Source organism: Neovison vison, chromosome 12 (assembly GCF_020171115.1).
Source record: "Neovison vison isolate M4711 chromosome 12, ASM_NN_V1, whole genome shotgun sequence".
Classification (NCBI taxonomy): Eukaryota; Metazoa; Chordata; class Mammalia; order Carnivora; family Mustelidae; genus Neogale; species Neogale vison.
In genome coordinates, this window is record NC_058102.1 from 8,908,134 (window position 1) to 8,930,775 (window position 22,642).

General features: G+C 57.6%; 1 protein-coding gene across 1 annotated transcript in view; it reads right to left on the reverse strand.

The window, feature by feature from the left end:
- CACNA1I (calcium voltage-gated channel subunit alpha1 I) overlaps positions 1-22,642 on the reverse strand; it is a 112,404-nt gene that overhangs the window by 84,084 nt on the left and 5,678 nt on the right. The window contains exon 2 of the mRNA XM_044226297.1: positions 18,099-18,361. Coding sequence (XP_044082232.1) covers positions 18,099-18,340 — 242 coding nt within the window. The 5' untranslated portion in view covers positions 18,341-18,361. The remainder of the gene's footprint in view (positions 1-18,098; positions 18,362-22,642) is intronic.

Sequence of the window (22,642 nt, forward strand, 5' to 3'; positions counted from 1 at the left end):
CTGGAAAAGAACAGAGCTGAGATTCAGAACCAGGACCTGCTTTGCTTGCCCCCGGACCATTGGGCCACTGCCAGATTAACCTGCCTGAAGCCCAGCTCTGTTTATGCCTTTCTGCGGTTCCAAAACCTTCCATGGCGCTTGCACTCTCCTTAGCCTGACACCCAAGGCTGCCCACATCCTGAACTCAGCAAGTTCTTCTGGCCTTACCTCCCACCCATTGGCCTTGGCATGCACTGAACTTCAAGCTGTCCCCAAACATACCCTTTGCATGTACTTCCTTCTACTGTCACTACGAGGCAAACTCCTACTCATCCTTCACAGCCCTGTTCATTTGTCCCTTCTTCTTGAAACTTCCCTTGAAGCACCTTTCCCCATTCACAAAGTGGTGGCTCAGCCTCCTCTCTGGAAGTGCTCCCTATCCACGTGGTCTAGCTTGTACCACAGTAATGAACTTGGCAGTAACCACGACTACTGTGTGCCAAGTCCCTAGGGACATGGCCCCGGCTCTCATCACTTCTCACTGGGGGCAGATGGGCAAACAGGCCTGGAGAGCTGGAGTGACCTGCCCAAGGTCACACAGCCAGTAAGCGGCCCAAAGGACCTGACTCAGTGGTGCCCAGAGCCACTGTGTGGTGCTGCCTCTGTTGCCGCCCACTGCACACAGTCCCTCGAGGAGGCAGACGGAGTGGGTTTCACCTCTAGCTTGCTCAGCTCAGACATTCAGAAGTGGACAGTCCCAGCCCTGCCCTGAGGCACTCGGGGAAATCCCAGATGGCGGAGCCTGGGCCCTTTCCAAGAGCCCGGGAGGCTCAGAAGTCGGGCCAGAGCTGGCATGGGTGCCCACGGTTCCTGACATGCTCCCCATTGGCTCAGGGATCAAAGGCACCAGCCCTCCTTGCAGCCGAACCAGACCCCGCAGTGCGGGGAAGGAGGACTGTCAGAGGGAGTCAAGGTCTCTAGGCTGCGGAAGTCCGTGGCCTGGCCCCATGCCTCATATTTCCACCATTAGTCATAAGCGGTGAGGAACATACACTGGCACAACTCCGAGGTCCCAGGGCCGTTTGAGGGAGGACAGAGGCCCCAAGAGGGCAGTCAGGATTTCTAGGTAACAGGGCAGCCCAAGACTTGAGCGCTGGCTCCATGAGGGCCAAGAGTCTTCCATGACGTCCGCTGCCTCTCACAGCGAGGCTCAAAGCCACCACATAGCGCCTGAGACCGTGCGGCGGGGACCCCATCACCTGCCCTGCTTCGTTGGCCAGCCCTCACCCCTGCCAGAGTACCTCATCAGAGAACAGTCCCACCAAAGTCTGCAGGAAGGAACTGCTCCAATCCCCCACTGCGCAGATGGGAAACTGAGGGACAGAGAGCCTTCCTTGCAACACAGCGAGCCAGAAGCAAAAGGGACCCTCAGACAACAGAGGGGGTCCCTCAGCCAAGGCTGGATTTCAAAGAGACACCAAAACCCCATGTTTCCCCAAAGGTCCAGGCTCGCAGGTATCACACCTGCTCAGCTTAGCCAGGAGATTCGACCCAAGACGGGCAGCCACGGGCACCTCAGAGGAACAGGGATGGGGGAACAGATCAATGGCCACCCAACGAAGCTTCCTTGGCAGACAAAACCTTCCCAGACCCCCACCCCCCAGCTGGGGGCAAACTCCTATTTATCCTTCACAGCCCTTCAAAAGAAACGAAGGGTTCTTGGGGGCTGCAGAGGCACCACCACCCCACCCCCGGCCCCGGCAGAAACCTCAGCACCCCCTACAGCCAGCCCCCACCCTTTCCCCCTGCTCTGCTGGCCGCGCCTCCCACGGCCCTCAGAGCCCAACAACGAATCCATGAGCACATACTGAGCGCCTGCTGTGTGCTGGCCCCAGGTCAGCAGCAGCGATGAAACATTTCTCAAGTGCGCTGCAATGTCTGTTTGCCAAAGCACCTTCCAATCAAACAGCTCGCACTATCTCATTTAAACCCTCCAACAAGCACTTGCCCCAAAACAGAGAGCCTGTGCGGCCATGGGCTCGGGCCCAGGGCTCGTCACGCGGTGGGCGGCACGGAAAGCCCTCTTTGTCAGCCTCTCCCATAACAGGGGCCAGGGTTTCCCATCCTTTGGCTTGGTAGGGGAAAGCCAAGTCACCGGCAGAGGACTGAACTCCCCTGCTCTCCCTGCCTGCTGACTACCTAGTATGACCTTGTGTGAAGAAGAAGAGAGGCTGTCACAGCCTCTCGGACCCGTGTCTGCCGCCCAAGGGCCGAATCTTCACTAACAGCCTTCTAAAAAGAATCAATCAGTTCAGGCCAGGCAACACTGAGCAGCCCCCCGAAACTTCAGCAAAGTCCCCTAGAACTGGCCAGTGCTGCCATTATCCCCATCTTACAGAGGAGGAAGTTAGAAGGAGCTGTGACTCCAAGCAAGGGCTCCTGCCACAGCCGTTGAAGGTCACACAGCTGTCATGTGACAGCAGCGGGATTTGAATCTACCCCCCCCCGCCCCCACCCAGCGCTGACTCCTAATCCTGCGTTCCCAGCCCTGTGCCCTGCCCCCCCCCAGACACGGAGCCTGGAACACGAGAGGCCCTCGACTGGCATGTGCTCAGTGGAATATTTGCTTTTTAATTCTCACCCACATCATCTCCTCCCGATTGGACCAGGGTCACGGGGGAGCTGGGAGTCAGGAAGGGCGACACGTAGGGCTAGGAGGCAGGGCTACTGGGAGGGCAAGCCTGTAGGGGGAGGGTGCTGGTGTCAAGGTCCCCGGTCAGTGAGAAGTCCGGCTGAACCACCGTCATCACTCCACGCCACGTCCCAGCCGCTGTCTCGAAAACTGGAGGGACAGGGTCACCTGGGAAGCCCACCAGGCCAAAGGCCTCCTCCAACCTGCCACTTCCTGGGGAGAAGAGTGACCGGCTGGAGGGACAGTACCTGACGCCCCAGCAGGCCCCTCGGGGCAGTGTCCTCTCCAGGAGCCAGAGCCGGAGGCCAGCACGGTTACCATGGTGACCACCACCCTCCATCCCGTAGGCCCAGATGACAGTCACAGTTTCTGTAATTCGGAGGGCTCTGGGAGGGGGGTGGGGGCATGAGCGCTGGGTTTGGCTGAGGCAGCCAAATTTGTTTTTATTTTTGTCAAATCGGAAATCTAATCCATTTCCCAGGGTGCACCTCAGTTGTCTAAATAAATCAAGTGGAAGGAAAGGCTGGAAGCGGCATCATCCTGGACCAGAGAGGCAGGGAAGGTGAGCCAGCCCTGACATGGGGGTCCTTCCCTTACTGGTCCTCAGTGTGTCCCAAAATAGGAGCTCAGGCCTCCCGTCCTCAAAGGCTGGGGCCTGAGGTTCCAGATCCCAGTTCTTAGGACGGCTTCTCCAAGGCCAGGTCCACAGGCCTCCACGGAGCACCTGCTGTATCCTGGCCCGTGCATCAGGGCTCTGAGATGAACCAGGCTGACACCCGCCCTCGAGGTCCCCAAAGCACGTCCTTGTCCTAGGGCCCAGCTGCGGTGTGTGGCTACCATTCTGAATGACAACTATGCTCTGGATTCGTGAACTGATTCATTTAACCTGTCTTATGAGCAAAAACCATTCTGGAAAGCTGTTCGGCATCTACTGAAGTGAAGCAGAGGCCCCTGTTAGGAGCCAGCAGGGCCACTCCTGGGTGTGCACCCCGGAGAAATTCTGACAGAACTCCACACAAAGGCCTGTAGCAGAATGCTCACAGCATCCGTAATGGCCCAAGTATGCGCCATCGGGAGAGTGAGTCAGGCAGCAAATTTCAACCAGGGATGAATCTGACCCCTGGAGGACAGGTGGCCATGTCTAGAGACATTTTTGATCGCCCCAGTAGGGGGAAGCAGGGCACTGGCATCTAATGGGTGAAGACCAGAGACGCTGACGGACATCCTAGGACGCACAGGAAAAATTCTCCAGCCCCACGGGTCAGCAGTGCCGAAGCTGAGAAAGCCAGTGGCAGGGCCATTCATGGAACATCCCCCAGCCACGACAAAGAGCAAACCACCGACAGGCACAACGGCAGAGACGGAGCTCACAGGCCTAACGCTGGGGAGCAGAAGCTGGGCAAGGGCAAAGAGCGTGTGGAAAATCAGGCAAAGCAAACCCAGCAGTGATGGAGCTCAGAGCAGTGGTGACACTGGGGGGGGGGGGGCCGCCCTTCCGGGGTGGGGCGTGAGGGAGCTCCCGGGGCGCTCTCCATCTTTTGGAGAAGTTCTTGTTGGCCTGAGTGCAGTCACTGGAGTCTATTGCTATGGGAAAATGCCCTGAGCTGGACACAAAGATTAAAAAGGGCAACAAAGGGGCGCCTGGGTGGCTCAGCAGCTAAGCTCCCAACCCTTGATCTCAGTTCAGGTCTTGATCTCAGGGGCATGAGTTTGAGCCCCGAGTGGGGCTCCAGGCTGTGTGTGGAGCCTACTTAAAAAGGGGAGTGGGGGGGCACCTTGGAGGCTCAGTGGGTTAAACCCTCTGCCTTCGGCTAGGATCATGATCCCAAGGTCCTGGGATCAAGCCCCGCGTCGGGCTCTCTGCTCAGCAGGGAGCCTGCTTCCTCCTCTCTCTCTCTCTGCCTGCCTCTCTGCCTACTTGTGATCCTGTCAAATAAATAAATAAAATCTTTTTTTAAAAAAAGAAGGGGAGTGGGGACAACAAAACATGATGAAGGGCAATTGCTATAAGGAAAAATCAAAGGCAACAATGAAAAGCACACAAGCACCTGCTGGGGTGGTCACCGTCACAGACCGCACCCCCATCGCCATGCCAGCCTCCATCACAACCCCGCACGGGAGAGAACGACTGATTTGCTGAGGCCAAAGCTAGTGAGGGATTTGAACCTCCACCACCATATCTCCTGTCTCCTGTTTGTTTAAGGATTTTTTCCTCCTGGGGTGCCTGGGTAGTTCAGTCAGGTAAGCGTCCAACTTTGATTTCGGCTCAGGTCATGATCTCAAAGTTTCGAGGTTGAGCCCCACCTCGGGCTCCTCATTGGGCATGGAGCCTGCTTCGGACTCTCTCTCTCTCCCTCTCCAAAAAAAAAAAAAAAGATTCATTCCTCCCACGCCCATAGCAAGCTCAAGAGCTAGGCATGGCAGACATTGTTACACCCACTTCACAGACACAAAAATGAAGGTCCAGATGTTTGCCAAAGGTCACACACTGGTTTAGCTGGGACAAAAAGCTTATGCATAAAGTGGACAGACTTGCTGGGCAGATGGTCCTAGATCTCTCTACTTACATGCCTCCAGCAGTGGTGAGCTCCCCACATGACACACAGCCCTGCCTGGGCTGGACTGGTTCTGCTTATATGCTAGAGTCTTGGTGGGCTGAGAACACTTAACAGGGTCCAGATGAGGGAGTGAGCACTCCCTTCCTTCCTGCCCCCAATCCACTTCTTAGAAGCCCCTTAATTTGAGAACGCATTGAATTTGGCCAAAGTCTCTGATTCCCAGATGCCCAGCAGGCCTCGGTGCCCAGTGCAGACAGCCGGAGTGGGGGAGGCAAGGGAACAGGGGCTGCCAGCTTGGAAGAAAACCCAGGGCGGACGGTCCATGGGATGGGAACTCCAGCCAAGGAGGCTTCAGCCCCCGCTGATGAAAAGGGGAGGGCGGGGCAGCCCACTGGGGCCCAGGATCCCACAGGCTGGGGGCTGATCCAGTCTCAAGAGCCCACCTGCAAAGAAGGTGTGCCACCAGAAACCCTCCTGGAGTCCTGGGCAGGAGGTACAGATGCCTCCCCCGAGCCCTCACAATGTCTCGGATGTCACCCTCCCCATTATAACAGCTATCGAACCGAATGTGGTCTGTCCTGGTTTCTCACCACCAACCAGGCTGTGCTGTCTCAGGGAAGAGGGTATCCATCCCTCTCTGTGCCCAGAGCTCTACCTGGAACAGCTGCCCATGAGCCAGCAGCCTCAGAAAGGAGTGAGGTCCCCATCACCTGGAGGTATCAAGGACCCAAAGGAGGGATTTCTGTGCTGGAGGGATTTGCACCCTCTTTTCCCACCCTCTACCCCCCTCTTCTCCCTTTTAACATCCATCACTCCCTGTCCCTTTACTCTGTACCCCTTCACCGAGACCCCCCCCAGGTCTGGCCCACCATGGCTCTGGGAACCCCACATGAAGAAGACACAGTCCCTGCCCTCCAGAAACACAAGCAGACACTTGGTGGAGACACAGACATTCTTGCTCGGTCTCCTGGGGGCCTGTCCTCCACCACACGTCTCCCCTGCCTGCCAGTGACCACACAGTGGGGGCCCCACATATGCACTCCCACGGAGTGCCACAGCCCTTCGGGCACCCTCCTCTTCGTCCATCTGGCCAGCCGCCCTGGGCACGGCCAGCCCACTCTCCTGCAAAAGCAGTTCTGAGGCTTTTCCGGACCCCCAGGGAAGTTCACGAGCCCCTTCTCGCAATCACATTTTCAATGCATACATTTTTTTAATGCCTAGAATTAGAAAGGAAGGAAGCCAGTTATGTTAAAATAGTTGTCAAAACATTAAAAAAAAAAAAAAAAACTGGGGATGGAGCACCACACGAGATCCATTATCGACACGAAGAGCCAGAGCCAGCATCTGGTCAGATATGTTCGAGCTTAGAGCCCCGAGGAAGTCCACAATCACCCCAGCGGGACAGGCAATCACCACTCGTGAGTCACAGGAGCTGTCCATACTCACCCCGCAGTCTCTCACCTCCGTCACAACAGAAAGGCTCAATTTCACTGAGATACCGATGAAAACAAACGTGCAACCTGTCCCCATCCAAGTTCAAGAACCCCAGGTGAAGATCCTTATTCTAGAAACTCTCTTCCTCTTGGGCCCCAAGGACACCACAGGGACCTAGGCAGGTCCTCCTCCTACTTCTTGACTGTGACCCTCAAATGCTCCCCACCCGCTGGTCTCCCCTCTCCTCTCCTTGACCACACACCTACTCCCACGACCCCAACTCTGCCAGTATGAGGGTCGGCAAGCCGACCAAGTCCAAAAATCTGTCCCAGCCCTGGGCCCACTCACTGCCACGCAAGAAAGACGCCTTCTAGGATGTCTCTGGGACCCTCAAATTCATCATAACGGAGTAGGTCCTATTCTCCCCAGATCACCAAGTTTTCTGCTTTCTCAACCTCAGTGAATGATGTCCCCCAACCACCACCAATGCTGGATGTTGTCCAGAGGAGAACCCTCCAGAGGCTCCCTCCCGCTCAGAGGAGGTTGAACCCCTTGTGCCTCTCAGAAACCTGTCCATTTTACCACCTAAATCTCTCCCCTCCAGATGCAATTCTGTACCTCCACGGCCCCAGGAAGGCTGTTCTCCCTCACCCCTGATCTGAATCATACCCAGAGGGTTCCTCCAGAACCAGAAGCCCTCCATGGCTCCCACTACCTTCCAGAATTTCCAAACTCCTTGGCTTGACACTGAAGACCCCTTGTGTAAGTTCTCTCGGTCAGCCTCATCTCTGTCCACACATCCTCCACCTCCCACCTCGCTTGCTAGGGTGCACGTCATTGAAAGCTTCGCTGCACACCTACTGTGTGCAGGGCTGAGGGCCATGGCCTAAAGAAGAGACAGGCATGAATGGAACATGGAGCCCACAGTCTAGAAGGTGAGGAGAACAAGTCAGGTACAAAAAGCCTTGTCGACAATGTATAAGAGAAGGGCTTGAGTGGACATTGAACAGGTGGGTGGCAGGGTGGATGGGAGACTGGGGCAGGTGTGTTGATCAACCAGTATCTGCCACACAAGTGAATGGATGGATGAGTGGATGGGTTGATAGATGGATAGATAGGAGCGTGGGGGTGGGGCATTGGGTCTATGGATGAATGAATGGGTTCATGGTCTGGGAGGGGGGAATGAATGCATGAATGTAAAGGTTAGGTAGATGGATGATGGATCGATGGGCATATGAATGGATGAAGAGATGGAAAGATGGATGGATGGATGGATGGATGGATAGACGGACGGAGAGACAGACAGGCGAATGGGGAGATGGATGCGTAGGTGTATGGGAAGGCGTTGAAAACGTGATGCTCTTATAAATGGCAGCTCAAGGGTTCAAACCCAAGTTTATTTGGCCACAGGAAACCTTCAGGTTGCGACTCAGCACTGTCTCTTCTTCCTGCCCCAGAGATCCTCCCCGCCCTCGGTCCCTACCCTCCTTGCCCCAATGGGCTCCGTGCTGTGCTCACACTTTGAGAACTTCTAGAGATCCCAGGAACCATCTAGGCCAGGGGTTTTTGGCCTCAGCACTATTGACATTTAGGACGTGATAATTTTTTGTCACAGGACGTTGTCTCCTCCCGGGACGCTGTCACCTCATGGGATGCTGTCTCCTGCATTGTAGGATATTTGGGCTTTATCCACTAGAAACCAATAGAACACCCTCCCCAAGTCGTGACAACCAAGAATGCCTCCAGACATGGCCAAATCTAGGGGCAAAATCACCCCAAGTGAAAATCACTGATACAGCCTAACATCCCCCACCCCACAATTTTATAGATGAGACAGCTGACACCCAGAGAGGAGGAGTGACCTGCCTGAGCTCACGAGCTTGCACTTAGTGGAGCCCAGACCAGATCTTGGGGGACAGTCGATCCCCAATCACCTCCTCATTCAACGGAGGGGTGTGGTGGAGAGCCTCTCTTGCCACTCTCTGGGGGGGAATCCAGGTGCAGACCTTGGGCACCCGCTCTCCTCACCTCCACCGTGGCCCTCTCCATGCCAGCACCCCACACTCTCCCATTCCTACAGCCCCTCACAGTTAGACAAGCCTTCCCCTGCTGCTTTCTCAGATAGACAGAAACTGTCGTCCAGAGAGGCTGAGCTATGTGCTCAGCACCACACAGTAGGAAGCACCCACATCAGGATTTGAACTTGGGGAGAGAAGAGGAAGACCAGAGCACAGGTCCCAGAGCAGACGGGGCCAGAAGTGCGGAAGGCAGCCCCACAGGAGAGCTGGAGAGAGATTAGCAGGGAGACATTCTGGCTGATTAATAAGACGATCGATTTCTCTCGGAGAGAAACAAACGGGGCTGTTTGTCTCCCAACAGGACGGCGAGGAGGTCCGAGGGAGGTGGCAGGTCAAAGCTGACTTCTGACACAGACGCAGAAGCCGGGCAGGATGGACGAATAAAAATCCAATCATGTTTTAAATGCCCCAGGAGGGGGCTGACACTTCATTAGCCAGACGGCCCTCTTCCTAATTCTCTGGCTCACTGTCAATTACAACTAGCCTTGCGGTCAGCTCTCCCCTGGGCTGCACACGCCCTGGGCTCCCGCCCAAGCCCCCCTCGGCCACCGCGGCCCTGGACAAGCGCTCCGCCTCTCTGGGCCTCCCTAGAGCTGTCTGAGCTGCGGAAAGATGGAATGCTCCCCGCACACAGGTGGTGCTTAGTGAACGCCAGGGCCCTCCCGGGGCAGTCTCTGGCTTTGTCCTCCAAATCCAGACCCCAACTGTCCTTCCCTGCTCAAGTCCTACCCCGCTCCTCTCCCAGTCCCCACGCCAGGCTATTACCAGCATCCGGGGTGACCCCAGGGCCCTTGAAAAGGCACTTACCTCAGTGGGGATGCTGCTCCCCCTTCCCCCATGTCTCACCCATCAGACGCTCTGCTGCCCTGGCTTGGAGGCCTCCTTCTTCATCGGAAGGCTCCTGCGGCATCCCCAGTCTGGAAGCACTGACCACTCCATCCTCCCGGTGGCCACGGCACCCCTATCAGGGTCATTCCACCCAGCCTGTACCCAACTTCGCTTCACAGGTGTGTGATGTGGGTCTGGCCCCGCCTCGCCCACCAGGCTAGGGCCTCCTCAGGGTCACAACCAAGGATCCAGGTCAGGTATTGCAAGGCTCCACCCACCACGGCTAAACAGCCGAGGGCACACTATTCCAGTGTGGAATAGTGGCCAAAACGATTCCGAAGCTGCCCTTCAGTCAATACTTGTTATCCATCAATCAGTCAATAATCGCCAATCAGTATTTGCTTCAGAAGTCTACAGCTTGGTCTCCAGGCCTCTCTCTTCCTCAAGCATCCTCCATTCTGCTCCAGGAGTGATCATTCTAACAAAGGAATTTACTCACATCCCATCTCTGCTGGACACCCTTCAATGGCTCCCCACTGCCCCCAAGGTCAAGAACAAGCCCTCAACTGCTATTCGACACCTGCTATCCGGAACGTGCCTCACCCTGTTCCAGCCACACTAAACTCACTGTTCTCTATACGATTCTCTCTGCCTGGAACACTATCCTGCCACTGTGCTTCTGCAAAACTCCTACTCACGCAGCAAGACCCAAGCCAAATGCCTCCTCCTCCAGGCAGGCTTCGACAATGCTTCCAGGCTGGCTCAGAGGCAGCTTCTTCTCCTATAGCTCTCTTCACGCAGAAATCTCCATGTGATGAAACCAGAGGTTGCCCTGAGGATCAGGCGCTCTCTGGCCCAGCCAGACTCCTCCAACTGGCTGTCAAGCCCACCCTGTGGAGCTGTCGAGAGTGCAACAGCCACTCCGGCCCCGAGAAGCCTCCCCAGGGCATGGCTCAATGCTGACTTTGACTTCTGAGAAAAACAAATCTCCTCTCCACCAGATGGAGGGAAACAGACAATTTCTCCAACATGTGTTGTTTCTTCCAGCGACACTGGCCACCCATCTGGGCATTCCCATTAGCCCCAGGCCGAAGGAGGAGGGATACTCTTCCCTAAAGATCCCCTTCCCCAGCCACAGGCAAGACATCAGCACAGCCCTCAGAGTCTAGAATGCTAGGCTCCAGTCTGCCCTGGCTTTCTGATGACTCCACGTGGGCCCCTGGGCAACGCATGCCCCCTTCCTGGGCCTCAGTCTCCCCAGCTGTAGAATGGGGGTTACCATAGTCCCGGCCCTGCCAGCTCACAGGAGGTGCTGAGAGAACCTGAGAGGCCAAGGCAGGCGGGGACGTACCGAAGGAACTGGAAAGCCAGGCAGGAACCCATCTGCGCCAGGCCCAGATTGGGCCACACAGTCCAGTGAGAGCCCCAGCGCCGCGCCCTCTGGGGCCTCAGCCGGATAGAGGAGACAAAGGCAAGCACGGACAAGTCCCCTGAAGCAGGAAGTTGTAAGATAAAGAGCCACAGGGTCGAGAGAGGAAGAAGCTGGGGATCCAGGATCACTCCCTGAAGGTGGGGGGTCAGGCAGCTGGGCCTGGGGGACCGGGGGATTGGTAGCCATGGAGGCAAGGAGAGGGCTTCCGGGAGGCAGGGGCAGACCCAACAGAAACCAAGGCAGGGGAGGAGGGCATGTCCGGAAACATCAGCAGTCATTTGGCCTTCAGAACAGAAAGCATGAAGGGAAAATGCTGGAAGGTGGCTGGAGGACGGCCGGGGCGGGGGGGGGGGGGCGGTTGCGGGAACCATAGAAGGACCCAAATCCAGGCCAAGTGAGACTATTCTGGGGGTGACAGGGAGCCATGGGAGGTTTCTGAGTGAGGGAAGAGTGAGTAAACAAATGAAAGGAGGCAGGCTGGCGGGGAGAAAACAGCCCCTCCTGGGCACGCAGCGCTCTGTGGGTAACAAACTCCTTCCACGAAGGGGGGCCCAGGAGCCCCTGCTGGCGAGGGTGGAGGCCGGGGAGACGGGGTCCAAGGCAGAGGAGACGGCCCATGTTGCACAGCTCCAGGCTCCCGGGTGCTCTCTTCACTGTGCTGGGGAGGGAGGGCACCCCACCTCGTCAGTGGGCATTTGAGGTGAGATCCAGGAGCCGTGTGTTTAGACAGAAAGAGATGGAAAGACTCAGATGTTCCAAACAGCCCAGCCACAGGGATGGGCTCAGCCCAGGAAGGGTGGAGGTTAGATTAAGGCGGGGCTTCCTGATAAAGACCCTCGGATAGATCCTAGAGACCTTGATCTAGGGGGCCAGACGCCCTGTCTGGAGTGGTAAGACTGAGAGGAAGCAGGTCTAGAGATGGGGGGTGGCCTAAGTGACTACATCAGGCATAACAGGGTGATTGGAGGGGGTCTTCTTCCTGCAGTCGACACCCCCTTTTCTCCTTCAATCCATTTGGGGCTCCCCAGGATTTCTTCTCCTCCCACTGCCCACCCTTCATGCCCTCCCTCCCCCAGAAGCAGCCTGGCCCACAGGCTTCTCAAATCATCATCGAAGACTGGGGGCCCAGCTGCCGCCACCTTCAGGACCCTTGGTGGCTCCCCACAGTTCCCCCATTGGCCCCAGTGTGCCCACAGCTGCTGTTCGCCACTTAACCCTCCTAGGAGCCCAGCCAGCGCTGGCCCAGGAATTATCACTTGACACTTGACATTTTCCCCCAGCCGCTGCTGCGGCCCCACCTCTCAGATGAGCAAACAGAGGTTCAGCAACGGCAAAGGCCTCTTGGCCGAGAAGCCAGGAGCAGGTCTGCGTTCACACTCACACAAGCCACAGTCCCTGCGGTCACCAAAGCGCTCTCCCAACACCACCCCCAAGGCACCAACACCAGCACCTGAACCCCCATCTCCAGGCCCCGCCAGTGCCCCGGGGCCATCATCAGTTCTCACCACTCCCGACAGGAGCCTTCTCTGGAGGGGCTTCGACCGATGTCCTCTCCCGGGGAGTCAGAGTCACCTTCCCTTGCACAAAATGGTCATAGCTGTCAAATGATTGGGCCAAATGATCTCGTGAATGGCTGAGAGACAAACAAGGGCCCATTCACCTCCAACAAACATGCTGAACCCCCAACAAGGCTTGAGCTATGATGAGACTGTGGGCCTGGTGACCGACAAGGTCAGAGGGTCTGCACGGCGGGAGTGTTGGCCAGCTGGACCTCGAAGCAAGAGGAAGCAGAGGGCCGGAGCCACGAAGGGGACCAGAAGCAGACAGAAGGGGCCCAGAGGGACAGATGAGAGAAAGGACCACAGCCTCAAGCACAGAGCAAGGGAGCCCACTCACAAGGAAGACGGCACCCGGGGGGTTTCCCGAAGACACCACTGACATGCTTCTGAGAGGGCCGGAAGAGGGTCCCCCATCAACCCCTTCCCAACCTCACTGGCCAACTCTCCCATCCTGCAGACGGGGAGACCGAGGACCAGGGGGCGGGATGGTGGTGACCTATCCAAGGTCGCTGGCAGCTGGAGTCTCCTTCCTCCCAGCCATGCCCCCAGAGAGGCGCCTTCACAGCCCACTGGCTTCCCTCCACGCGTGGCTGCTTCTCCCCGCCGCAGAAGTGCTGGCTCCCCACTGGCTGGCACGGGGAGGGGGGGGAAGCAGCCCTGGAGCAGCAAACCCAAAGGGAAGGGGCTGCACGCCCCTCAGGGGATGGCCCCAGGCGGGCCGCAGAGGTGGCTGTCCTACGTAGATGCTGAACCCAGGGAGACCCTCCCCACTGCCTCCTGGAACGGTGGAGCAAATCTCCCCGCCCCGGATGGAGCGTGGCACTTCTCCAGACTCAGCAGGTGTCCGCAGTGTCCTGGATACGAGCTGAAGCTGGGGATTCGGAGGCATCGAGGCTTTCATCCCAGCCGTACTACACCCTGACTGTGCGACGCGGGTGGGGGGGGGAAAGTCAGTCAACCTCTCAGAGCCTCAGTTTTCCTGTGGGTGCAATGGGGCTGGGACAGCCCCGGGGGTGGGGGTGGGGGGTTGGCTACAGGTGTGAAGGCAGCGGGGCGCTGAGCGCCAGGAGTGCCAGCCCTTATCCTCACCCCGAGCCCCTCCCCTGGGCCGACACACTGCGGGCTGCAAGTCGTTATCTCCAATCACCTGTAATCGCCCAGTACAGAGCCGGGAAAACCAGGGCACAGACAGCCCAGCACGGGCCCTTCTCCCCCAGGCAGCCGGACTGCCTCCCCAGAAAGGCTCCCGCATCGAAGCCGGGGGAGAACATAGGTAGGTTTCCGGCCGATGGGTCGTGCTGCGGCCGCCTGGCAACACCGCGCGCGTGGATGGAGGCGTGAGGGCCGATGGCGGAACTGGCGCAGGTTTCCCTAAGTAACGGAGATCGAATCTGATTTTCCCTGGAAACAATGTGCTCCGGGGGCGTGACGTACTCTCTACAGGCCTGATGCCTACCGCCTCACTGCATCTCCCAGAGCAGAGCGTTGGCTCGGTTATCCGTGAGGCCCCGTTCACCCGGGAGCGCAGGTGTAAGTGAGAACCGCGGGGGTCTCTATCTACAGAACCCCGTGTCCACACTCGCCCTGTGTGCTGCTTGGTCTCCAATGCCCTCCTGAGAGGGGGTACTACCACCCCCATCTGGCAGCAGAGAGAACGGGGCTCCGAGAGATAAAAAACTGGCCCGTGGGGGCACCTGGGGGGCTCAGATGGGAAGCGTCCGCCTTCAGCTCAGGTCATGATCTCGGGATCCTGGGATGGAGACCTGCATCGGGTTCCCTGCTCAGCGGGGAGCCTGCTTCTCCCTCTCCCTCTGCCCCTCCCCGCTTCTCATACACTTTTTCTCCTCTCTGTTTTCTTCTCAAACAGATAAATAAAATCTTAAAAAAAAAAAAAAAAAAAAAAAACTTGGCCCATGATCACACAGCAAATAAAAGGCAGAATGAGCCCCTGGGTCTGCCTGACTCAGGGCCCCAGCATTTTCCACTTGCCACCTACCCATGAGTCAAACCGCGACCGGTCCCCTGACATTTCAGACCCGGAGACTTGCCAGCTGAAGCCCTGGCTGGCGGTGCGTTGCTCAAGGCCCAGGCCTGGCCGGAGGTGGTGCGGACCTCCCTCCCAGCACGCCAGCCCCGCTCGGTCCCGGCAGCCTCTTCTGGCTCTCTGGTGAGCTGGGTAGTCGGGTGGCGATACAGGGTTGAGCTCCGGGCTCGGTGAGGAGGCGAATCAGGGAGCACCAGGTTTCAAAGGACAAGAGGTTCCCAGCCAGGGCTCCTCACGCCCCAGGGACTCAAGCCCTCAGGACAGTCCTTCTGAGCAGACCCTGCCATCCTGCCCTGCCCCGGCCCTGGGCCTGCTGGGCCTGAGAGCTGCTCCCACAAGTCTGACTCAGATGCCAACACGTCCATCATAACTTTGGGTTCTTGATGGGAAGTGGAATGGTGTAGAGTCTAGAGATGAGAAAGGTCATTTGTGGTTGCCACAGAGATCAGGGGCCACTACCTCCTAAAATTTAGGGACCGAGAACACCAAATACGTAATATGCAACACAGTCTGGACCACAGATACCGTCACGCCCAAAATGCCAGCCGTGTCCCCACAGAGGAGCACTCGCTTGAGCACTGCCCCTTCCAGGACCTCCCTCCCAAGAAGGAGGTGGGGCAAGGGAGGTTTCTGGCCAGGGAAGAATCCTAGAGCCCTCGGCACCTGATCAAAGACACCCCCCCACACACACACACACACAGCAAGACTCTAAAGCTGGGCCTGAGCATACCCACGGTCAAGTCTCTGATCCAGGGGCCCCTGCTGACACCAGCCAAGGTCACCTGGGCCTGCATTTGCAGAAACCTGCCTTGGCCTCTCTCCCATGAGCCCAACTCAGGCTATGGAATCTGAACGATGAACCATTCTATTCACAGAGCCTAGAATCTCGGGTCCCTGGACTTCCAAACACATACCATCGCGGCCGCCAGATCCTGGATTCACGCCCTCTTTGGTTTTGTTTTGTTTTGTTTAAGATTTTATTTATTTATTTGACAGACAGAGATCACAAGTAGGCAGAGAGGCAGGCAGAGGCAGAGAGAGAGGGGGAAGCAGGCTCCCCGCTGAGCAGAGAGCCCGATGCGGGGCTCGATCCCAGGACCCCGAGACCATGACCTGAGCCGAAGGCAGAGGTTTTTACCCACTGAGCCACTCAGGTGCCCCTTCACGCCCTCTTTGAAACACCGAGCTTTACAGGCTGTGAATCACAGATGCTTGGAATTTGATTGTCAGTTAGCCTTACATCCAAACTCTGAACCCTGAGACTCAATCCCAAAAGCTTCCAGGCTGAGAGACCCAGACCTGACTTGCAAAGCCGCTCCACTCCGGAGTCACTGGATCTCTGGTCCAGAAGGGAGCTTGGAAGCGAGGCAGCCAGTTCAGACAGAGACCTGCGCCCCAGCCTCAGCAGCCTTTGTCACAGGGCCTGGGGAGCCCAACATGCTCTGAGCGGCTCCCAGTGTTGGGGAGTCCCACCCGAAGGCGGGGGCTGAATGTGGCAGCCCTGGGCGGCCTCCACATGCTTGGACGCAGGACTCTCCCTGAGACAGAGGAGGACCAAGCCCAGCTCTGTCCAGGAGCAGAACCTTTTCCCTCCCCTCCAGGGGCCAGGCCCATGGTTGCTCTCAAGCCCAGGCTCCCACATGCCGTTTTGGGGGGGGGAGCCCGAAGGGATGGTGAGAACTAAGGCCAGAGGATCCCAGGGACTCAGTTTCCCCAACACACCAGAAATGTGGCAAACTGGAAGGGTCCCTATGGGCTGCTCAGTGACCAGGGCCCTGAGTGCGTGAGATCAGGGGTGAGGGCACCCCTGGCTCCCAGGGCTGGAGGAGGCCATCTTATCCAGGCCCTTGTTTTTAGATAGAGGCTATGAGGCTCGGAGAGAAGGAACTGCCCAAAGTCACACATCTAGTTTATTGTAGGTGGGACTCTACCGGAGATAGATGGCTCTCTATCCAAAGGCTTCTAAGACATCAGGACCAGCTTAGGGCTGCTTCTCCCCAGCCAGACATGCCAGAGCCTATCAGAGGGTAAGCTGAGTCACACTCCCAGACCAAGGCCATCTGAGCCATGCTTCTGCCTCCAGCCTAGCCCAGATCTTGTCAGTCCGGACTTTTGAGGCTCAGAGAGGTAAAGTAACTGTGCCAAGGTCACACAGCACCCAGATGGCAGAGCCGGAATCAACCGTAGTCCCGCGCAGGCAAGGTACCCACGGCGTGGTTCCATTGTGTTCCTGGTCTTCCGGCGAGGCTTTCTCTCCCTCAGACCTCCTGTGGTCCCCCTTTTCCTGGCCTGCCCACCTCCCAGCTCATATGCTACAGGCTCCTAAGGTTTCCCCAACATACTATACTAAAACCGTTCCCATGGATGATGTCTGAGCCCCCCACTCCTGGCAGCTTCTCAGGGCGGGGCAGCTAGCTACACTTCTCTGTCCTCCATGATTCCGGGGCTGACGCCGGGGAGACCTGGGTGAACAGACTTATTGAACAGACCCTCTAACTAGCTGTTCTACAGAAGAAACACCTGGCTTTTGGCCCTCTACCCAGCTAAGGGCACCCAGACCCACACTCCACCCATTCCAGCAGAGACCCTCCAGTTTCCAAGGTAACCACCCAGTCCCCGCCCCAGCAGAGAGACCAGCACCGTGGGCTCCACATGGCTGCCTCCCCCAGCCTTCCTGGGGGCCCCCTCCAGCATCCCGCAGCCAGCATCCCGGCTGGCCCAGGTGTCCAGAGCTGGGCTCAGGTACTACCCTGCGTAGCCTTGAGCACTGGCAGAGACTCTGTTCCGCTGGGCAAGCCCCCAAACCCAGAGGCCACCATGTCTGGGTCCCAAAGCCACCTCCTCACCAGCCCCCAGCCCTCAGCTCAGTCCACGATCCATTTCCACACCGCACTGAGCCGTCGGTCCTTCTAAAACACTGATGGCTGCACATCACGTCCCAGCTGCGAACTTCGCCTGGTCGCCTTGCCCTGAGAACACAGGCCAGCTTCTCCCGCGGCCCCGCTAGCCTCCCTCTCCCCGTCCAGTCCCACACTGGCTCTCCCTCTTCCACTCCAGTCACAACAAACTGTCCTCGGTTCCTCTCTTCCCCAGGCCTTTGCTCCTAATGTATCCCCTCCCCAACACCACTCATTACTGGAGGCTCAGCTCTGACATGGCCAATATGTGCCCAGCGAGCACTGAGGGAGCATGCGTGGATGGCCAGACTTCGTGCTGGGGGGCTGGGGTCCGGCAGCAGAGACAGGCTCGGCCCCTGTCCTGTTCACCTGACAGGACCGTGCAGGCGGCAACCCCCACAGTCGTCAAGGATGCTCACATCAGCAGGACACCAGGTCCTCATCAGTCGGCTCTCCATGCCCCATGTTCCCCCAGAACCCACATCAGAGCTCGACCACCACCACCACTGCCACCACGGCCTCCAAACCAGAGGACAGGGTGGCAGGCAGGGCTCAGTGAGGGAACAGCTTGCCCCCTGCCCCCCACGCAAAGGATATGGGTTACACACCATCTTGATGCACCAGTTCCGGGGGCTGGTGGTCTGTCGCAGACAGAAGAAGGCAACAGGCGCCAGGTCCGGGTGAGGGACTTCAGGATCGGCTCCATCCAGGGGCTCCTCCAGGCCTGGAGGGGAAGGAGGCGGGCTCTGGGGCCCAGGCTGCTCCGTGACTCCGGGCTCAGCTGCTGGGGCAGCAGCGGCAGCGGCAGAGGAGGAGGGCGGTGGGGAGCTCTCAGCCATGTTGGCGCCGAGCAAGGAGCCCTAGGGGAGGAAGAAGGGTGGCATGTGGCTGGGGCTGCCTGGCACCCACCTGCCTCCACAAGGGGACACAGCCCAGACAGCCCATAGCCCCTCACTCTCACGCCCCAATGGTTAGGAGCAAGCTGAGGGCCCCCCATGCATCCAAGTCAGAATCCACTTCCAGGGAGGGGTCCTGGGGCAAGTCTGGTCAACTCCGCGCAGGCTCAGTTTGGGGTGATGAAGAGTGAGAATAAGACCTATCTAGAATGTAGCTGTGATATTAGTTGGGTTTAATTTGTTTTTATGAGACCGTGGTTGTATATTTACTACATCATCGAAGACAAGAAAATTTGCAAGAAAACAGGGAAGTTACTGTGAAGTCAGACATCATCACCAGGACGATAGGTGTTAACAGAGGAGAGGTTGGAGGGCTGTGGAGCCGGACACCAAGGGAGATGGGCAAGCCAGGAGGGAATCCGGGCAGGCTTCCCCGAGGCAGTGAGCCCAGGGATCTCCTCCAGCCCCTCACAAAGGTGAGAACTCAGGGACCCTACACACCAACCTCTTTGCTTTACAGCTAGAGAAACTGAGGCCCAGAGAACAGACAGGACAGACACACAGTCCAGCAACAGCAGAGGGAGAACGCTACCAGGGCTGGCTTCTTGGGAGTGTGACCAGCGTGGCCACCCAGGGCTCCACGCTCAGAAGGGCCCTGCTCTGGGTTTAACGCTTGGCTGTCACTGACTTGAAATTCTTCATCATTTGAGATCTGGCGCCCCTACGTTTCCATTCGGCAGCGAGCTCTGCAAATTACATTGCTGCTCCTGGTTTCAGCACAGGGGGCACTTCCACATTCCGGCCTCCTCTGATGATTCCAACAACCCCAGGAGCGCTCCCCTGCGCATGGAGAAACAGAGCCAGGGAAGGAAGTGGCGCACCAAGGCTAGGGCACGCTTCGATGCCAGAGTCCCAGCACTGGCCCTCCAGATTCAGTGATGGCTGGCCATGACCTTGCCTGGCCCCCTCTGCACAGACAGCCAACGGTGAAGGAGGAAGGACAGCCACTTGTCAGGGCCTGCCCCCTCCCCACCTCATCCAAGAGGCCACCCGTCCCCAAATCGCCACACACTGGGATCTCCTAGGGCTTAGGACCCCGACAGGGCTGGGCTGGGCAATGGGAGTTGGAGACAGAACGCGAGCTCCCGGGGCTCAGCGGACTGCTGCCCGCGGCTGCCGAGCTGCCCAGAGCTGATGCGTTTGGACATTTCTCTGGCTCCCGGGGGCAACAGGCGGGAGTTGGCACCTCCTGCCACTTTCCCCGGCTGGTCAGGGAGGCAGAGTTTTCTCCCAAGCTCCAGGCTTCGCTCTTGGTTCCAGAAAAACAGCCATGGGCGTTACATAAGCTTGTAGGCGACTCGGCCTGCCACGTGTCAACCCCTGGGCTGAAAATCACCCTCCCTGGGGTGGCTCCGGGCCTGCCCACCACAGGGCCAGCCTCTGAGCCCACCGTCCCTCTGCCAGCCCCTTGCTTCTGGCACGCGGGACCTCCCCCAGTCCTAGAGCTCCAGCTGCCTCCTCTAGACCTGTGCTCACACCCTCCTCTCTCCCCGGAACACCCTCTCCTCCAGCCACACGCCCTGGTCCCCAGGCCTGATGATGCATTCATTTGTCCAGGAACTATTTCCTGAGCACCTACTATGTGCAGGCACGGCGCCGGCACGGCCGCTCCGCCGGTGAAGAAGGCAGGCTTGGCACCAGCCCCCATTTCGGCTGATGCTCCAGCAAGGGAGGGAGACACATGAGTCAATTAATTTCTCTCCCTCTAGGTTCCAGAGCCCTTATCACCAACACACACACCGTATAATTTATGTATTTATATCTTTATGATTTAGCGCCTGTCTGCCCAACCTGGAAGGCGGCTGTAGGAGAGCAGGGACTGTGGTCCGCTTCTTTCACCGCTGCATTCCCCGCCCCCACCAGTGCCTAGACCCGTGCCTGCAACATTTTAGGGGCTCAACAAATCCACACTGGACAAATTAATAAAATGTGCTGGGAAGTAAACAAACAAGGAAGCAAGGCGGAAAGGCACCTAGTGGATGGAAAGAGACACCAAAGATAAAAATAGGAAGCAGAAGGCACCAGCCATGCGTGATCTGTAGGACGAGCTCTCCAGGTAGAAGGAACAGCATGTGTCGAGACTGGGGGGCTGGAACGAGCTCGGTGCATTTAAGGAAGAGAAAACGAGGCCAGTGTGCCGAGCCGAGGGCAGGGAGGGGATGAGTGGAGTGCTTGGCAGGCCCCACTGAGAGCCCGGGCAGGAGTGTGCTTTTTATTCCAAGTGCAACAGGAATCCGCAGGAGGGTTTTAGGCAGGAAGTGGTGTGCTCTGGTCTGTGCTTTTAAGCCTGTCCTCTAAGCACTAAAGGGAGAGAGAGTGGTGGGGCAGGCAGGGGTGGGGCTGGGAAGGCCAAAAGGAGGTGGGAAGGATGGGCCGGCCTGGCCTGGGATACCGGTGGAGGCGGGAAGAACGGGGTGGGCTTGAGACTTGTTTTAGGGGCGGAAAAGCCTGGCCCTACCTTGACCCCGGCGGCACCCCAGCCAGGTGCCACCAAAACCCTTCCTGCAGCTGCCGCAGCCCCTGGAGCCACACGAGACCACCCCCTCCTCCCTCTCAGCTCTACCCACTCCGTCCTAACTTGCTTTTCGCCTCCCTTGGCCCCGTTTAAGAATGTCACAAGGCTGCAGTCCTTTGTCCTCACAGCTTTCCTGCCTCACTATGGGACCCCTAGAGACCACAGTTGCCAAGGCCACTGCCCCCAAGCCACTCCCCATGCCTACCCAGCCTCCACCCTCTGACCTGCTCTCCGGTGCCCACCCAGCCTCCAACCTCTCACTTGCTCCCCGGTGCCCACTCAGGGTGCCACCCTCTCACCTGCTCCCCATAGTCCAAATTCCCTCTGCCCTGTGCCCAAAGCTCTGCTCCTGTCCCCAGCTGCCCTGCTGCCTAGGGCTAGAAGCTCTTGAGGGGTTGGCAGCGGGGCCCCTTGGACTCCAACCTGTCTCCAAATGGAGCTCAGAGATGAGAGGTCTGGCTTTAGGTGACAACACTGATGGATTCAAACTCAGGTCCATCTGGCCCCAGACTCTGAGCTGCCTCCGCATCCTGGAGCCTCCTCCCTCTAAGCACTCCCAGGATGAGGCCACCAGGCAGTAGTGACTGGACTGGCCTCTGTGAGCAAGTGCAGGGCAGGAGCAGAACCCCACTGTGTTGGGAACACACACCCCCACTCTTGACTCCAATGGCCTCTTGGAGCATCGGTCTTTCCCTCTGTAAAGCTCAGGCCTCCTCCTGCCTGTGTCAGCAGGCCCCATATCATGTGGATGGGAAAGCTCTCTAAAACTCATGAAGGTAGATGTCTAAGCATGCATGAGGCCAGCTGTGCCATCCCCAGGGGCTGCTCCCCAGCCCTCGCTCTGCCATGACCACCACCACCAATATCACCATCACCATCACGACCATCATCATCACAGCATCAGAGGCTCTGACTGAGCCTGACTGTGCCAGGTAACAAGCAAAGGGCTTTCTAGGCATCACTTACATGTCAATTTCTACCATCACCCCCTAAAGTACAAACCATCCTTATCTCTACTTTATGAAGAAAGAAACAGGGGCCCAGAGAAGTCCAGCAGTGCCCATTGTCACTCAGCTATTATAAGACAAAACCAAGGTCCCAGTTCAGGCCTGCCATTGCCGAGCCTAAGCACTAAACCTTCACAGACACCAGCTTGGGATAGGGAAAGGTGCCCTGGAACCGGACCTTCCCTCCCAAGCTGGATTCCCAGTGACAACACAGCTGCTGGTGGAGACAAGACCCCCCAGTGTGGACAAAGACCCTGAGAGTCTGTGGGGAAATCTGTCTCTTAGAATCTTCCAGAGCCCTTGGAGTATGGTGTGGAGAGGCCTTGTTTCTGCAGAGCTCAGAACCTGGTTGGTAGAGAAAGACACGAGGCCTCTCTTGATCATCCCAGGCCCTGCGTGAGTGCGTGAGTGTGTGTGTGTGTGTGTGTGTGTGTGTGTACGCATATACATACGTGTGTGTTTGTGTAGTCACCAGCAAACACAAGCAGACAACCTGCTTATTCCTTTACCAACAACCACATATCAACTAACGTCACAGCTAGGAGAATAAGCAACAAACTCGTTCTGGGAATACTAGAATCTAGGAATCTCAGAATCAGAGCATCTTAGAATCACCCAGAACTTTAGAGGCCCGACATATTAGCTACAATAACCTCGGACGTC